The sequence below is a fragment of the Ammospiza nelsoni genome, unplaced genomic scaffold (assembly GCF_027579445.1).
Source record: "Ammospiza nelsoni isolate bAmmNel1 unplaced genomic scaffold, bAmmNel1.pri scaffold_79, whole genome shotgun sequence".
Classification (NCBI taxonomy): Eukaryota; Metazoa; Chordata; class Aves; order Passeriformes; family Passerellidae; genus Ammospiza; species Ammospiza nelsoni.
The window spans coordinates 640,957-659,074 of NW_026683207.1; the positions used below are offsets into that span (position 1 = coordinate 640,957).

Consider the following 18,118-nt stretch of genomic DNA (forward strand, 5'->3'; position numbering starts at 1 on the left):
ATTTGGGGGCTTATGGGGGCTCAAAAGCGCCTGTTGGTGGGGCGCTGGGTGTCTCTAGGGGGTCTCTGAGGGTCTTTGGCGTGTTTGGAGGGGCTCTGAGGCTGAGGAAGGTGTTATGAGTAGAAAAGTTGTCCATTTTTTTTTTTTAAGTTTGCAGATTTAACAAGTTAAACCAATTGCTGCTAAGTTGGAGTTTTAACTATTTTTTATTAATAATTTCTGTTTATTTTAATAATTATTATTATTATTTAATAATAAATAATTATTATTTCTATTAATAATTGCTGTTGTTAATAGTTTTCCTTTAATTACCTGTTGTTGATGATTAGAAATCCCTCTTTGTCGGGTATCACCCTGCTGCTTCCTGGAAAATGGCACCCCAGGACTGTGAGGAGGAAGTGACATCGGGGCTGGTATGCAAATCTGGAAACACCTCGCCAAATCTAGCAGGAAAACCCCTTTTTCCCTTGGTTAGCCAATGTCCCAAGTACCTGACCTCAGCTTTTGTGAATTGCAACTTCAACTTTGACACCTTCAACCCCTTTTCCCCTAAAAAGTTTATAAGTTCAATGGTGCTCACCCTCATAACCTCCTCCCTTGGACCTGCAACCAACAAATCGTCTACATTTTGTAGCAGTTTTGTCCCCTCCGTTGGTACAAAGTGACTCAGCACCTGCTCAAGTGCTTACCCAAATAAGTTTGGGGAATCAACGAAGCCCTGAAGCAACGATGTCCATCTGAACTGCTGCTTTCTGTTTGTCTCCGGGTCTTCCCACTGAAACACAAAATAATCTCTGCTGCCCTCTGCTAAAGGACAAGTCCAGAAAGCATCTTTCAAATCAATCACGCTGTACCACATGTCCTCGGGAGAAATGTTATTCAGCAAGGTGTAAGGTTTTGAGACCATGGGGAACAAAGTCTTAGTTCTCTGATTCACAGCCTTTAAATCTTGCACCAGCCTATAGCTACCATCCGTCTTTTTCACAGCCAGAATTAGGGTGTTGTGCTGGGACATGCATGGCTCCAATGTTCCTTTCTTTATTAATTCATCAATCATCAGTTTCAATCCCTTCCTCCCCTCCATGGAGACGGGGTACTGTTTGACCCGAATGGGGTCTTCTGGTTTCTCAATTTTGACACGAATCGGCTCTATGTCCAACCGCCCAGCTTCCCCTTGGACATACCAAACCTTTGGATGGGTTTTCTTCTTGTTCTGGATGGTGAGTTTATACATCCTCACCCTGAGCCGGGAATTTTCCACTGCCAAACTGATTTCTATGGCTACCATCAAGTCTCACCCTAGTAAATTAAAATCCATGTCCCTTATCAATAGTATATTTCCTGTACATCTTTTGTTTTCTGTCTCTATTTCTACATCTTTTATGATCAGAACCTTGAAGGGTTCCCCTTTTGCCCCGATTACCATCACTGAGTCATGGCTCAGAGAGCACCCTTGCGGCAGCTGCTGCACTGCGGTTCGTTCCACTCCAGAGTCTACTAAAAACCACATCTCTTGCCTGTGGGGTCCTATCCTTAATTTTATCAAGGGCTCCCTTGGTGTTCCGGACCCCAAACTGAAAAGCCCCTGACACCCCTAATCTTCTTGAAACATCGCCTGGTACTTGCTTTGCTGGGACAATTCCTTCAGATGTGTCCCTTTTGCTTGCAGTAATAGCACTCGAAATCCTTCTTTTGGTTGTTTGGTCCTTTTCCTCTGGAAGGGTTTTGCTTCTTCACCGGTGCTGCTTTCACCGCGTCTCTGACCTGTTCCTGTTTCTGTGCTTCCCTTACTGCAGCTACCAATACCTTAGCTTGAATCTTCTGTTTTTCTTCGTCTCTTCTCATGTAGACCTTCTGGGCTTCCCGGAGCAATTCCTACAACCCCTTGTCCTGCCATCTGTCTATCTTTTCTAACTTTTTCTGTATGTCTTCCCAAGATTTTGCCACAAACTGAGTTTTCAACAAAACTGCCCTGATCGGAGAATCGGGATCTGTCCCCGAATCCATTCTCAGGCTCTTTTGGAGCCTCTCCAACCACTCCGTGGGTGTCTCATCCTTTCCCTGTCATTCTCTGAGTACCTTACTCATGTTCTGCCCCTTGGGTACAGCCTCTCTGATATCGTGAATTATCATGTTCCTTAGGTTCATCATTTTCTGCCTCCCCTCCTCTGTCTGGGCACTCCAGGACGGTTTCTGGTTTGGCCACCTCTGATCCCTGCTTTCCCCATTGGGATTTCTCCGTTCCTCAATCCTTGATTGCGGCTTGTCTGATCATCTCCCTCTCCTCATTGTTGAACAGCGACCTCAGGATTGTGTTGAGATCCTCACAGAAATAGGTGCTGGTCCCTAGAAATTCATCTAGCCTTTCTGCCACCCCCAAAGGATCGTCTATCAATTTTCCCATCTCTTTTGTGAATGCCCTCACATCTCCGATATTGATTGGCGCATATACGAAGCCGATAACTCCTGGAGCCGTAGGCACTTCCCATAAAGGAAAGATGCCAGGCTTCTCCTTCTCATCCTCACTGTCTCCCATGGTTGCCCTCCTTGTTTGTGGCCTTGTTCAATGGGCCAGGGGAGAGCTGACTTTGGGGAAAGTTACCTGTTTTTCTTCAGTCTTGGAGAGGGTTGGTGGCAGCAGCTGCTCACATGGGAGCAGAGTCCCCACTGCCACTTGTTCACGTGGGAGGGAAGGCACCGCAGCCTGCTCCAGTGGGAGCGGTGGTGCTGAGACCTGACCCAGTGGGATTGCTGCCTCGAGAGGCAACGCGGGCACCAGCGGTGCCTGGGCTTGTCCGGGCTGGGGAGGAGGGACAAGGTGGGGAGGAGGAAGATTGCCCAAGGGTTCCCATTCCTTTCCCCGTTTGCTGCGTGTCTGAGAGCTCATACTGGATATAAACTCGTACTAGCGTATCTCCATATCTCCACATTTCGGCATACTCAATTTCCTTGAAATCCTGCGGGCGGCGATCAAATATGTGGTCATAAAGGGACTCACAAGTCCATGCCTCAAAAATGCTGAACACCGGCCAGAGGATGTATTTTCCAATCTCCTTCCCTCCCCATTTTTCCATGCAAAAATGTATCATTTTCTCCTTGGACCGCTCTCCGGGGGTTGTCCCAGTGTTCTAACATGGATCCCAATGGACTTTCCCTTGGAATTTCTGGCAGAACCTTCCTGGCACCCTGGGGAGATTTTTCCTGGGGCTTTTTCTAGAACCTGTTTTTTTCCCAGCCCCATTTTTCCAAAAATCCCGGCTGTGAATTTTCTCACCTGTCTCCTCCGGTTGGGACGCTCAATGTGAGTCCTGAGTCTTTGTCTGATGTCGATTTCCTGAGCTTGCGAAATGCTGCCAGTGTCACTGTCACTCAGTCACACAGACAACTGTTCTGCAGACTTTTCAACTGATCTCTGATTTTCTTACCTGTTTTCTCCGGACCAGAAGGCAGACGGACTCCCAGAATTTTCCAGGGCCATCTTTTCCCCTTTTTCTCACCCAACCATGACCGATTCCCCTCTGAACTCCCTACAAACCCCAGGTCCCACTTTAAGAAAAAGTGTCCACTTCCCCTTGACTGACCACATCCCACGCGGGATGGTGGAAATGCGATCATGGGCTCCACACTCGCTTTGTGATAGAATCACGTCTCACACACACGTTCGGTCACACCCCACTCAACCATGCCATACTCACAGTTCCTTTCCCGCGTGGATTCTTTGTGCATGTCAATTTCTGAGTGGAAAAAGCACCTCTGTCTCAGAGATACCCCCTGGATCTTGCTGAGTTTTGGAGAACTGGGCCTGTTTCTATCCCTCTTTGGCTCTGGTTTCGGGTTGGCGATTTTTGATTGGTCTCACGAACTCCCAGTCCCACTTGTACCGCTGAAATCAGCAGGCACCTTCTGGCTGGGAAGGGCCCCCAAACCTCAAGTTCAAATCACGTCAGTTTTCACCAGATTGTTATAAATGATCAATTGTGAGCCAAATTATCAAAAATTTCAAAAAGATTTAATAATCTTTCTGCGCGACTGAATTTCGGTCTCTGAAACCACCACAGCCAAAGAGACAGTGTCGAGCCCGGCGTCGGTGCTGGGTGAACACAGATCTGACCTCTATCACATCAGACCTCCCTCTGTTCACACATGCCGCTTCTTGCGGCTAGGTTTTATATAGTTTATAGTGCCTGAGGCAAAAGAGGCTCAATTTCTTTTTTAATTCTTCACATTCATTGTTGTTCTTTTCAATGTGCAGAGCTGGACAAAGACCAGCTCCAGGTTCATAGTCATCACTGATGGGCTCCAGGGAAGCCATGTATCCAGATGAATAAGTCTGGCGTCACTGGCTATCTTGATTGATGCAATGGGCAAGGCGATGATCACTCTTAGGCGGTTTCCAGTTTCAGAGGACTCAAGAAACCAGAGATCATTGCCCTGGGAGCATCTATTCTTACCCTAAAGTGCCGGATCGATCGCTGTCTTATCTGTGTCCGGGAATTTGTTGGAATCTGAATAGCCGGGGTGGTCAGAGACACTTTTTTGATTTTACAATCTTTTATAACATACATTCTTTAATAGCATAAATTATTTCTACCATATATTACAATAGGCCATCTAGAAGAGGTCTGTGGGATTTTTGGGGGAGACTCTAGGAGTGTTGAGGAAAATCTGTGAAAGGTATTGGGGTCCAGGTAGGGATTTGAGGAGTCTTTAATGGTCCGGGGGTCTGTGGGATGTTTTGGGGGGCCCAGGAAAGTGTTGGGAGGTCTATGAGGACTAGGAAGTCTATAGGGGCGCCTCGGGATTTATTGGGAGCATCAGGGCGGGGAACCCCCAAACCCGTGAGAGTGGGGCTCACCTTTCTTCTTCACCTTCACACGGCCGACATGGCGGCAGGCGGTTCTGGTATCCCTATGCCCCTGAGGGTGCTGGTGGGGGAGGGTTAGGGGGGCTTCAGAAGCTCCCCCTAAGCCCCCAAAAATCCCTCATAGGATGCCGATAGAGCCGGGACTGCGGTTCCCGTCATGCCATGTGGCCACTGAAGAGTCCCACCAGAGCCGGGACTGTCCCCTAAGTACTGTCCCAGCTGCTCCCCAAGTGCTTCTCTGAACCATGAGTGTGCCCCAGGGCCCTGTAAGTACCCCCATTTTCCCTCTCCTGACCCCCAAGTGCCCTTTAGGGTCCCGAAGTCCTCCCGCCCCCTACTTGCCCCCAAAACGCCCCCTGTGTGTCCCCTCGGACTTCCAAATGCTCTCCAACTGCCACCCCGCCCCCTAAGCGCCCCTACAGATCCATTAATGATCCCACAAGCACCCCCAGCTGGCCTCCAAGCGCCCCTCGAGTGTCTCCCGGGAATTGGCGTGATGACAACAATGTAGAGAAAGACTCTGACTCTATCGCAGTATCAGCAACACTTCAGCCTTTAAATAAAATTTGAATCAAAACTGCAATTGCCTCTAATATTTTGTAGGCACAGCTGGAATTAGGTGGCCTGCACCTAAACCACTCGGGCTCACAAGTTCTAAGAGTGGCAGATCACGTCTATTATGAAATTAGTTATTAATTGAATAGACAGGAGATAATAGACAAAAGGTCTTAACAGAGTTACTTACTACACAGTATAAAACAGAAGAACTACTAGTAGATTACATGAAACAGCTCACAACATTAAGGTACCTATATCAAAGCTAGGAAAGAAATAGTACAGATTAGGAGTCAATGTAACTTACCACCAAACTGGCAAGAGTGTGCATAGAGTCCTTTCACTCAACCCTCAAGAAAGGAACCACAAAACCAGCATCCCAACTTTGCGGGGAAAGCCCCACACATTTCCAGGGAATGTGCAGAAACTTCTACTTTGTGAAAGTTTGGTGTAGCTTTAATAGATTGTGAAGCAAAGTGTCTGTCAGAAATTCCAGCTTATCTTTCCATAATCTTGCTTCCACAGCAAGATGTTTATTGTCAGCTACAAGTGCTGCTTCCATGGCACCCAAATAACCATGACACAAGTGGCCTTTAGTGATTTACTTCACCAATTAGCAAGCTCTTGAGGCAGGGAACACGTCCTGCTACACTAGCCCCAGTTCCATTCCCCACCACACTCTGGGCTTGGGCATCAGCCAGTTTTTCATCCAGCAAACAGTTGCCCTGTCCAATCCAGGAGCAGCCAGGTTCTCCAGTGTCAAAGGCTTTACTGCTGTCTATAAATATCCATCCACGGCCCTTCCCTCATCTCCTGAGTGGGTCATTCTGCCACCGCCTGCAGACCCTTGGCCTGGGCGGCAACAACCTGCGGCACTGGGCAGGGTGGCATTCCAGGGCCTCCCACGGCTTTGCCGGCTTTCCCTGGTCCGCAGCTGCTGCTGGAGGTGAGCGTGGCCACACTGCAGCCGGTGCAGGTGACCCTGGGCGTGCTGGAGCTGCTGCCAATGCGCTGCGCTGCCTGAGCCCACACCCGCGTCAGCTGCCGCCTTTCCGCTTCTTGCACGGCCTCTGGGAGCTGAAGCTGCAGGCGCAGCAGCCACAGGGGATGCGTGTGGTCCCACAACGCTTCTTCCAGGGCCTCAGTGCCTTGCGCTCGCTCTGCCTGTCACAGAACTCACTCTCGGCCATCCCTGCCGATGTCTTCGGTGACCTGGCACAGCTGGAGTGTTGCAGCCTGAATAGCTGCTAGGAAAGCCCAGGGTAAAGAAGCAAAAATGGGCTGTGCATGGTATCCACAGATGTTTAATTCAGCCACGCAGTAACATGTTCAGGTCCCAGGCACACACACATGGAGGGTCCAGGTTTCTTTCTCCCCAGGGGCCCGGGGTCACTCTGGTCTCGAGGCAGTACAAAGAGAAGGGCCAGTCAGGGAATAGGGAGGGAGTGCCTCAGGGGCACGGGGGAAGGAAGGAGCCAATGGGGTCTTATCGGCTTTTTGAGGGAAGCTTCTTGTGTTTCCCCAACCATCGGGATGCCCCCCAAATCCTCCACTGTGCAGTACCTGACCCTGGCTGGCAGCAGCGGCGGGATGGGCCGCCTGCCTGCCGGCATCTTCAAGAACCTGAGCCAACTGCACAACTTGAACCTTTTGAGTGCAGGATTGCACAGTCTTGGCCCTGAGGTGTTCGGCAACCTGACACAACTGAAGGAGCTGCACCTGGCCAAGAATGAGCTGCCTGCATTGGATGTTACTCTGGCCATGGATTTGCTCCTTTAAAATGTTTTACTTTCCACAGGTTGTCTGGGCTGTGTTACACAAGAGGTCGTTGTTTCACCTTTTATAATTCAGAGATTATGATGATGCTACTTATTAATCTCCCTTACAGCACATGTGCAAGGCAGATACTTCGCTCTCCAGATTTTGACTTGTGCATAATTTACCCCTTACTTGCTCATAATTTTCCTTTGCTGGGCTACTCCCAGTGAACATCACCAAATACCATAAGACCAGTCCTGACTGCACCAAAATAAAATTAAATTGTGAATGTTATTTTCCTCAAGGATTTTAAGGTTTATAAATCCCCTGTTCTGAAGTGATATGGGGTGTGGCAAGCAAGACCTAAAGGATTTAGAGATAAAGGCAGCATTTTTCATTTTTTAAAAATGAAAAATAAAATATTTTCACTCAGACATGACAGGCTCTCCCTGCTGCTGCAGGGTTTGGGGAGGGAATGTGGGAACGTCCAGCAGGTCCTGACACCTCATTTTTCCTTAAGTGAAGATTCTGAAATGGCAAAGGAAAAGGATCCAAAAACTTTAGAAGCTGAGAAAAACTACCCAAATACTGGTTGCTGAGGCTCTTGCCTGTATTTTGGGCAGTGAAAGAAGAGCTGGTGTTGGAAGGGCCTCTGGAGATCAACCAAAAAAACATCCTGGTCTGGCACAGTCACCTCACCTCAGAATATTTGGGGTTTGGGAGGTGAAACCTAATTTGTGTCCCTGAAGGGATGGATGGAGTTTTCTCCAGGTTTGTGTTTAAAGGAAACAGAACTATGAGTGTTCGTGAAAAAAACGTTCACTCTCTTGTGAAAATTTTTAAAGTTTAATAAAGGACAATAGGAGACAAGGACCATAAAGCAAAGGTTTTTACGGCCGGGTGCATCTTGGCACTCAGCCAAGACCACAGTGTCACCTTCAGGGAAACCCCTAAGTACCTTTTCCTTTACATCAGCCCGTTGCATGTTCATAGACTCTTACGTATATCCATAAATTAGTTTACATTTTCCAGGAACTATTTTACATGACCCCTCCTTTGGTCCACCTTTTTCAAGCATGAGTGTTTACTGGCTGTGGTTTTGACTCCTTCTCCTATTTGTTTGGGCCTTGGTCCATGCTTTCTTCAGATGGTGAGTGCTGATATTTGGCATATCTGTAGCAGGTGTCCTCATCCTGTGTTTATTGGATGTTATTCCATCCAAGCAGGCATTTTAACACAAGCATAGCTATTTCACTACTGTTTCTAAGCTTAATTGATAGTAGAAATACAAACAATATCTTTATAACAATATATCACACATATAAAATCCATTTTAATATTTGCAAAAAGCTAATATTATAATATGTATCTATAACAGTGTTGCACTGCTCTCAGCTGGTTTTTGTTCTCTCAGCCCTGTGGGATGTGGCAGAACAGGTGAGGTTCTTCCCTGCCCACCTCTCCCTCAGCCCACCTGCTGAGTCCTTCTGAAAGGCTGCCAAGGGAGCAACCTACTTCGCTCTCCTCATCCATCCAAGAACTCTTCCGTCATGGAAGGCAATTAGATTGGTTCTGTGATGTAATTTTATGGAGTCCAGTGGGGAACCTTCTCCCTGCCTTCCTCCTGGTTTATCTCATGTGCCTCTTCCTGCTTTATTCTCTATTGCTCTGTCCTGCTCCCCGTGCTGTGAGTGTCAGGTGGGGGGCTGGGGAAGTTGGCAGGAGACAAAGACCACTCACCCCAGAAGTGGCTGCCAGAACTCAGGCTAGCTCTTAGAATTCCAGTGCCATGCCAGGAGTGGGGAACTGCCTTGGTATGGGGATTTAGCAGAGGCAGAACCTTTATAGCCATTTGCTCTAAAGTGGCAGACACAAGCCACGACAGGGAGCAGGCAGAAGAGAAAGGAGGAGGCTCTCCATATTGAGGTTCCACAAGGAACAGTTTATTCCTGATGAAAGGAGCGGGACAAAGAGCCCCTAGCTCCATTGTGCCAGGGGTTTTGTACAAATACAAGTTGGGGGGAGGATACAAACAGCTAACCAACAGGGAATCCCCACGGGATGAGTGAGGGGATTATGTGGAGTGGCCAACTGGGGTACAAGGGTGGAGAGCATGGGGAGCATGGGTCACATGAGCCAATGGGGCTTGGAGGAGTAGGGGAATTCCAAAGGGGTGTTGCAGGACAGGGATTGGCCTGAGGTTTAAGTGGCAGGGGAGGTTCGGGAATTAAGGGCTGGGTTGCCTTGACAGGCAGGGACAGAGCTGGAACAAGGGGTGGGGAATGGCATGAGGGACAGCTTTGAGAGAGGATAAAATCCAGGGGTAAACCAACTTGGGGAGAACATGGCGGTAAAACAGAACAAACCACTCAACAAGGAATCAATAAAATAAATTCAAACTGCAACAACCCCAATGTTCTTGTGGCAACAGAGAGCTTTTATTTCCCAAGCTCTTGCTTATATAGGGCATTTGAAAAATCCCATTTGGATACTTTCATAGGTCAGAACTCTACTCCCCTTCAGGTCCTGGCCAAGGAAACGCCTGCCGCCTTGGGAGAGATGTGACTGGGCGAGGCCCCCATCAGTCAAACCAGGGGCTGGTTGGTTTGTCTATCACAAACCAACTAAAATATGGTGACACTGTGCCATCATTCATCCCTGTGCCATATCTCCTCTCCGTGTCCCTCTGTCCTGCTCCCTGTGCTATCACTCCTCCCTGTAACTAGCAGAACTTTCTTTCCCCCAATTGTCTGTATGCCATAATCACTTGCGAGTTGCTCCTGCTTTCACAGAATCAGAAAATCAGTTTGGTTGGAAGGGGCCAGCGGATCATCTGGTTCAACCTTCCTGCTCAGGCAGGATCATCCAGGGCACATGGCACAGGATTGTGTCCAGACCTAGAGTGCCCTGTAGATCCAGATGAGGTTCAGTGTACACAAACCATGTGATGGAAGTTCCTACTGAGGTGCCATCACCATATACCAACTCATTGGCAGTGATGTCATGGAAAGGAGAACACAGAGTCGATAATTTGGTTACCAAATTCTCACAATATGAAGAAAGTATCTTTTTCCCCCTATGGGCTTGCATCTTGTCTGTGGAAAAGACCTTCAGCAACTGAAAGAAGTGCCCTATGCTCCACTAGCATAGACTGGACTCTATAGGGGGCAAGTGCCCCCTGCTCAAGAGAGAGGGGCACACCACAAGGCAACCTGTGGTTTTACTTGCCTGACCATGGTGAAGACATATGGAAGTGGGATGTAAAACCCACCTCTGCCTTGGCAGCACAGGTATGTGAGTTGAGAGGAAAAATTAACCACCACAGAAAACTCTTCAAGGAAAAATGCCACTCAGTTTCCACTGGGCAAGTCTTCAGGTGGAATTGAAGGGCTGATGTTACTTCTGACCCTCTGGAAGGGACTTCCAGATCATATTTACAAGAAGCAAGCAATAAGTACCATAATCAGAGCTAGAGGGGCCCTAGCTCCAGCCAGGTGTGGAAAAAGGACAGTGGAGTCAGTTGGATTGTGTGGATCCATAGCCTGGCACAGCAGAGCCACAGGAGCACAAGGCTTTAGTTGACACAGGTGCACAATGCACCCTGATGCCATCATTCAGGGGGAGAATCCATCTCTGTTTCTGGGATGACAGGGGGATCCCAACAGGGACTATACTGGAAGCTGAAGTGGTCCTGACTGGGCACTAGTGGCAGAAAAATGCCATTGTCGCTGGCCTAGAGGCTTCATGTATCCTTGGCACAGATCACCTCAGAAGAGGTATTTCAAGGACCCAAAAGGACACCATTGGGCTTTGGGAGAGCTGCTGTGGAAACAGAAGAAATTAAGACAGCTGAATCCCTTGCTTGGTCTTTCAGGGGACCCTTCTGCTGTGGGACTGCTGAGGTAGCTGAAGAACAGCAGGTACTGGTGTCCAGCACAGCAGTGTCCCATTGGCAACATGGCACCAACTGGGACTTCAGCACCCATGGCACGGACAGGAAAACCAGGAAAAGCAGGTACTGCCTGACTCGCCTGATCTCCTGCTGTGCCCAGGTGACCCCGGTGGGTGTTGGACATGTGTGGATGTGTCTGCCTGCAGCTCAACAAAGCCTTTGGCACTGCCTCCATCTCCCTGCCTCTCCTGGAGCACCTGCAGCTCACAGCTGGGACAGGTGTCTCTCTCTGGGAACACCTGACTGATGGCCAGGCCAAGGAGGAGTGGGAATGGGGCCACAGCCAGCTGGGGCTGGGCACTGCTGGGTTTCCAGGGCTCAGTGTTGGGGCCAGTCCTATTCAACATCTGGCCTGGGTGGACAACTAGGGGCAACTGGGAGGCTTGATGGGGTCAAATAAAGAGTGTGGTGGCCCACTGGGAAGACTGGAGGTTAACTGGAGGTCTGGAAGGCAATGCCCTCAAGAGACCCCAAAGCCCACCTGGGCCACCATGGGTTCACTAACGAATGCCCCAATCTCCTTTTCCCAATGGATTTCATGGACAGTTGTAATCCTTGACTGACCTCCACTTGGTACTGAGAGGCACAGGGAGCTACTCGGACCATGTTGGGAGACAACTGAAGACACACTGGGAGCAAAGGGAAGATGCTGGAACCATGTTGGGGGTACTGGGACCATAACTGGGGCAACTAGGATCATCCATGAGGGGACAACTGGAACCACGCTGGGTTCATACTGGGAGTGTCTGGAACCACACTGACTGGGGGCAACTGGTATCATACTGGGAGTGACTGGGATCATAGTGGGATCATTCTAGTAGTGACAGGAATTGATTGGGACTGTTGGGGGTGTGACAGGGATCATACTGAGTCGTTGTGATCATATTGGACTCACACTGGGAGTGACTGGAAAGCACTAAAATCATACTGCAGGGGACTGGAATCATACTGGGATCATTCTGGGAGTAAATGGAACCATGCAGATGACCGAGAGCAACGGGAACCGCATGAGAGTAACTGGGATCACAGAGGACGATTACACGACGATTACAGAGCCCGTACTGGCACCGCACGGGGACGGTAACTGAGACTACCCCGGCAGCACCGAGGCGCGGGGTGCCTGGGGGTGGGGCCATGCAGAGTTATGCTAATGAGCCCTCGGCGGGCGGAGTCCGGCGCGGCACCGGGCGGTCGCGCGCCCCGATTGGCGCGCGGAGGGAAGTGACGTCACGAGCGGCGCGGCGGGAGATTTGAACGGCGCGGTGGATGGCGGCAGCGGCGTGGGGGCTCCGCACAGCTGAGCTCACCCTGACTCTCCCTTCCCCAGCCGCTGGGTCCCCTTCTGAACTCGCCCTGAACCTGCGGTGGACTCGGCAACACCATGCCCCGCCCCAAACCCACCCCCCGACGGCGCGGGCGTTCCCCAGCCCCCCCATCGCCCCCGCGGCGGGCACGCAGTGAGTGAGGGGCGGGGGACTTCCCTTATAGACACCCCTTATGGACCTCCTACATCGAGCCCCCTTTCAGGCCCCCCTCTAGAGTACTCCTATGGACTCCCTCTATTGTTTTCCTCCGCCCCTAGCCTGTGCCCTATATACCCCTATATGCTTCCACCTCCTAGAGTCACCTCACATTCCCTCTCCCCTATAGCCCCTCTACCCCCATACTCCCTGTCCCCTTTAACTCCTCTATGTCGGCCATAACTATAGCTCCCTATAGATCCTTTATACCCACAATGTCCCCCCAGACCTTACAGATCACTTATAACCCCCACAGCCTTCCCCTGTCTCCCTGGCCCCTATTGATCCCCTATAGCCCCCTGTGTTGTGACAGGCCCTATAGATCTATACCCCCCATGTTCCTTCAGATCCCCCCATCTCTGCCCTCCAGGCTAAATACAACCCCTAAAGCCCCCACAGACCCCTATCTGATGCCCCCACAGGGCGCCGCCCAGGGCAGCGGGCATTGCAGGAGATCCGCACGTACCAGAGAAGCACCCGCCTGCTGCTGCGCCCCGGCCCCTTTGCCCGCCTGGTGAGAACCCCCCACATCGCTAAAATCCCCAGACACCCCGATTTCCCCCCCAGAACCTCCCCAGCACCCCCCATGGAGTCCCAAACTCCCCTGGGACCACACAGATCATCTCAGATACCCACAAAATCTACTGTGGGACCCCCAAACCCCTCCAGGACCCCCCCAATTTCACCCCAGAACCTCCAGCATTGTCTGGGATCTTCCAAACTACTCTGGATCCCCTCTCTTGAGATCCCCAAATCTGTCTCAGGACACCCCAGATCAACCCTCTCGACCCTGCAACTTTCCCCAGAGCCTTCAAATCCACCCTGGGACCCTTCAGCTCCCCATTGGGCTCTCCCAAATACCCACTGCAACCCTTCAAGCAATCCCTAGGGCCCCTTAAAATCCAACCCCAAATCCACCCTGGGACGCCTGAAATCCAACCTGGAACCCTCCAACCTCCCCCTGGACCCCATCCCAAAAACCCACTGCGATTTTCCAACCCCCTACAGACCCACCAAGTTACCCCCCAGAACCCCAAATCACCCCCTGGGACTCTTCATGACCATCCCTTTCCCCCAGCCCCCCCCCCCAACCCTGTTCCATCCCTCCCCATGTCCTTGTCCTCCCCATCCTTGTGACATGGTGAGCCTGTCCTCCCCCAACATCCTTGCGTATCCTCCAATGTCATTCTGTGGTTCCAGACATCCTTGTGTCCTGCCACCTTCAGAGGCTGCATGGATTGAGAGTTCCCTGTGCCCCTCCTGCTGTGCTGGCACTGTCCCCCCGTCCCATCGGGGTGTCCCCATGTTCCCATGGCCGAGCATGTTCCCAAGATGTTCCCAGAGTGGTGCTTCCTCCCTGCCTCTCACCTGGCAGACCCCAGGGTGTCCCCATGGTGATGTTCCCATGTCCCCACTCCCCAGTGTATTCCCAGGTGCTCCTGTCCCCAGTGTTCCTCTCCCTGGGGTGTCCCCAGAATGTCTCCAGGGTGATAACAAGGGTGTCCCCAGGGCAGTGTCTCCACGTCTCCAGGGTGTCACCATGGTGGTGGCCCCAGCCCGGGATGTCCCCAGTGCCCCCATATCCCCTCCATGTTGTCCCAATGTCCCTGCACTCCCTGTGACCCTGCTGCCCCCATGTGCCCCCCTCGCTGTGCCCTCTCTGCCGCAGGTGCGGGAGCTCTGCCTGCTCTTCACCCGCGGCGTCGATTACCGCTGGCAGAGCATGGCCCTGCTGGCGCTGCAGGAGGTGCGGCTCGCGGGGCCCAGGCATGGTGGAGGGAGGTCACAGAGGGGCTGGAGGGGCCCTATGGGTCCTGCAGGGGTATCCAGGGACTTAGGGGTGTGGGGAAGGGGCTGAGGGGGATCTCATGGGTACTGAGAAGGTTTCCATGGGGGCTGGGGGGCTGTGGGTGCTGCAGGGGGAATCTCTGGGTGCTGGGGGTGTCTCTGGGGGCTGGGGAGGTCCAAGAAGGTCTCTTTGGATGCTTGGATGAGGCTGAGAGGTTTGTTGGGTGTATGTGATGGGAGCTGAGGGGGAGGCTAGGAGGGTCTCCATTGGCTGGGGGTAGGGTCTATGGGTTCTGGGACAGGGTTCTATGAATGTTGAGAGGGTCTCTGGGTGCTGGGTGGGGCGGGGTCCCTTATTCCCAGCGTCTGTCGGGGATTGAGGATGGGTCATTGGGTCTTGATCCCTCCCTAACACATTTGCAAGCACAAGGTGCTTCAGTCAACCATGGGTGGGTTTGGAGGGATCCTGCCCCCTGGGTGTGTGTTTGGGGGGAGTCTCTGACCCCGGGGGAAGGTGTGGGGGTTGGGGCAGGCTGGGGAGCTTTGGGGACCCTCCCTCAGGTTTTGGTTCACAGGCAGTGGAGGCCTTCGTGGTGAGGCTGTTGGAAGACGCATACCTGTGCTCGCTGCACGCCCGCCGAGTCACCCTGTTCCCCAAGGATCTGCAGCTGGCCCGGCGCCTGCGAGGGCCCGAAGCGGGGGACATGTGAATGAGGACCCCCTGGGGAGTCTCTCCTGATAATTTCACACCCATAATCTTACTGGGACCTCCTATGGGACCATCATGCTGAGACCCCCCCCCCCCACCCATAGGGTCCCCCAAGCCCCCCCTCGTGGACCCATCCCATAGACTTCCCCACCTCAGGGTCCCCAACAACCCCTTCAGGGACCCATCTCTGGGTGGAGGTCCCCTTCCTTAGTCCAGCACCTCTCAGATTATTGAGGACCACTACCCACGATTGCCCTGGAACCCCCATCACCAGCATGCCAGTCCCAGGGAAGCCTACTCAGGACCTCCACCCTGCTGGAGACCCTCCCAGTTTTGCTGTACCCCAATAAATGTTTGTGACCCATAGGTGCTGATGCTGGGGAGTTTGGAAGGGATTTAGAGGTAAGGCACCACAGGGAGTAACTCTGGAGGGCAGGAGAACCCACAGGGAGAGGTCCTCTGAGCATTTTAGGTGAGGGCACCTGGAATGGGGGCCAGGAAGGTCTTGGGGCCCAAGGGGTTCCACGTATAGTGGTGGTGGGGGGTCGTCTAAGGGGTTGGTGCTTAAGAGATTCGCTTTTTGAGCGGAGGTCAGGGCTTTGGGGGCGGTGCTTAGAGGCGGCTTGAACGTGGGTAGGGTTTCCTGTGGGGGGCGGGGCTTAGTACCCCGCGGGGGTGGGGCTCTGGAGGTCTCCCGTCCATGGGCGGAGCTTCAACGGGATCCCCGCTATGGGGCGGGGCTTGGGGAGGGCCACACTTGGGAGGCGGGGCCACGAGGGTTATGGACGGTCCCCGGCTGCTTTTCCCGCTGCTGCCGCTCGGGGCGCTGCTGAGCGGGGAGGGCGGGACCTGCAAGGGCGCTGCACCGGCAGCGCCTGTGCCCGCGCCTGAGGGCACGGGAGGGACCTCAGAACGGACCCGCCCAACCCCAACCCTGCCCTGGGACTCCAACCCCCCCTTCCTCATGCCTTGGAGACCCCTCCCGAGCCTCAGAACCCAAAACCTACCCTGGGACCCCAAGTCCCCTTAAAACTGCCCATCGCTGCCATCCTTGGGGTACCCTTTGAGCCCCCCAAACCTCAGGGACCCCAAATATCCCCTCCTAAAATCCCAGCCTAGCCCCCACCCACCTGGTTTGGGATACCTCCAGTTTTGGGGTCTCCTCAACCCTCTTTTTTTCCCTAGACAGTCTGGTGCTTTTTTTCCCTAGACAGTTTGGTGGGGAATATTTTTGTTACTGAACTTTCAAAGAAAGGTAACAATGCAAACTGTGGACAGGACAGAAAATTGCTTTGACATCTCTAAGGACCCTATAAGCAGCAGTACATCTGATAATGAAGAAATCACATTACAACCCCAAATTAATGATGAAACCTTCTATGATAGTCAGGGTCTGCACACTGTTACTAAAACAGTGTGGTACGCAGCAGCCAAGCAAAGTTCCAGGAAAAGTATAGCACACTTACATAGTAATCGGAAACTGGATATGTTTGGAGAGTGCCTCTGGAAGAGGGTAATTAAATAATTTGTCTGAGGTGGAGGCCCAAGGCTTCTGGAGGCCAGAAGTGTTTTTAATGGTGAGTGACTAGAGAAAACTGTGTTTTTTAACTCGGAATGCCGCCTATTGAGCAGGAGGTTGCATCCATTAGAGAGGAGTGATTTGCTTAGGATTGAGACCCCAACCACAGATCATGGGACAGAGAGTATACAGAAGGCAGTGTTTTTGCAACTGATGAATGACAGATGTTCCAGGACAGCCCTCACCCACATCACTGGTTAACCAAGTATGTGGCTGCCATGGTTAGAGTACTGATGAACGTGATAAAACACTGCGGCAGAATTTCAGGATCACTTGAAGCAAGTGTTAACCCCACAGAGAGAAAGACAAGGGAAAAGACCCTTGTCGTGGGGAAAGAGATCTTCAGGGCTAATTAGCTATGGCAGAAGGATTAGTTTCACTTAACAATTAGTAAACAGAACAGGAGTAGAACAATTAGTAAACAATCAGGAGATGGGAATTGCACCAAGGAAGCAGACTGCCCAAAAGGGGGCAGCAGGGTCCCAGTGCATGATGGAATGCAGTTTGAGTGAAAGGCTTGCAGAAAGGAATTTCTCAGGAAATGATAAATTATCCACTGCTGTTCTGGAGAATGTAGTACTTGGGGAAAAGGAAAGTTGCACTCTTTTGCCACAAGCAGGATAAAGATGTTGATGTAGGTGTTGGAACTCCTGAGAGACCTATCATTACTATGGCCTCACAGGCTAATGTTGTTAATTGGAGTCTTAGAAACAACTTTTGGCATCCTCAGTGAGCTGGGGGCTGGCAGCTGCAAACATTTAAGGAAGCTCACTAAAAGTAAGACTTACACAGAAAATGAGGTATCAAAGTTACCACTGGCTTCTGAGATGGAGACAGGAGAAAAGCTGAGAATCCAAGTGGATAAACTTATGACTGAGAAAGACCATCTTAAGACTCTACTTGCTTCAGCAGAGTGTAAGGAAAGACAATTATTTTAGAATTTGAATAGGGAAATTATAGAAGAAAGAAACAAGACCTGAGAGAGGAAACCTTATTTATCCCTGTTACTAAGAAATGAACAATTGCAGAAACAGTTCCAGGAAGAAAAGGAGAAGAGATGAAAACCAAAAGAAATAGCAAAGGTGATGCTTAAACAAGCTACGAATTTACCCTGTATTGTGCAGAGTCCATTCAGGTGGCTGATTTACAGAAGCATTCCACGCACAAGCCAAGTGAAACTGAAATGCAACAAGTGGAACCCTATCAATACATACTAATGACCCACACATCCAGATTCCAGTTGGTTCTTGTCAATGATTAATTACATTTCTAATAGATATAGGAACACAGCATTCAGTAGTAATGAAGCAGGACGCCAAGAAGTTGGGTGTATGACCCAGATGCTAAGAGTTAACATCACTTTAGTAAATGGTGCACATGTTATCTGTCAAGC

General features: G+C 51.2%; 1 protein-coding gene across 1 annotated transcript; it reads left to right on the forward strand.

Moving 5' to 3' along the window:
- The first annotated feature begins 12,470 nt into the window (after nucleotides 1–12,470).
- LOC132087257 (histone H3-like centromeric protein A) lies at nucleotides 12,471–15,147 on the forward strand. The gene is made up of 4 exons (XM_059493255.1): nucleotides 12,471–12,586; nucleotides 13,072–13,163; nucleotides 14,319–14,396; nucleotides 15,013–15,147. The coding sequence occupies exons 1-4, from the start codon at nucleotides 12,511–12,513 to the stop codon at nucleotides 15,145–15,147; spliced, it is 381 nt and encodes a 126-aa protein (XP_059349238.1). The 5' UTR covers nucleotides 12,471–12,510.
- Nucleotides 15,148–18,118: the final 2,971 nt, after the last annotated feature.

Bases quoted from the DNA above. Each gene is read 5' to 3' on its own strand.
- LOC132087257 (XM_059493255.1), top strand. From the start codon at position 12,511: ATGCCCCGCCCCAAACCCACCCCCCGACGGCGCGGGCGTTCCCCAGCC. The intron at 13,164-14,318 runs GTGAGAACCCCC...TCTCTGCCGCAG, and splicing joins CCGGCCCCTTTGCCCGCCTG to GTGCGGGAGCTCTGCCTGCT. The intron at 14,397-15,012 runs GTGCGGCTCGCG...TTTGGTTCACAG, and splicing joins CCCTGCTGGCGCTGCAGGAG to GCAGTGGAGGCCTTCGTGGT.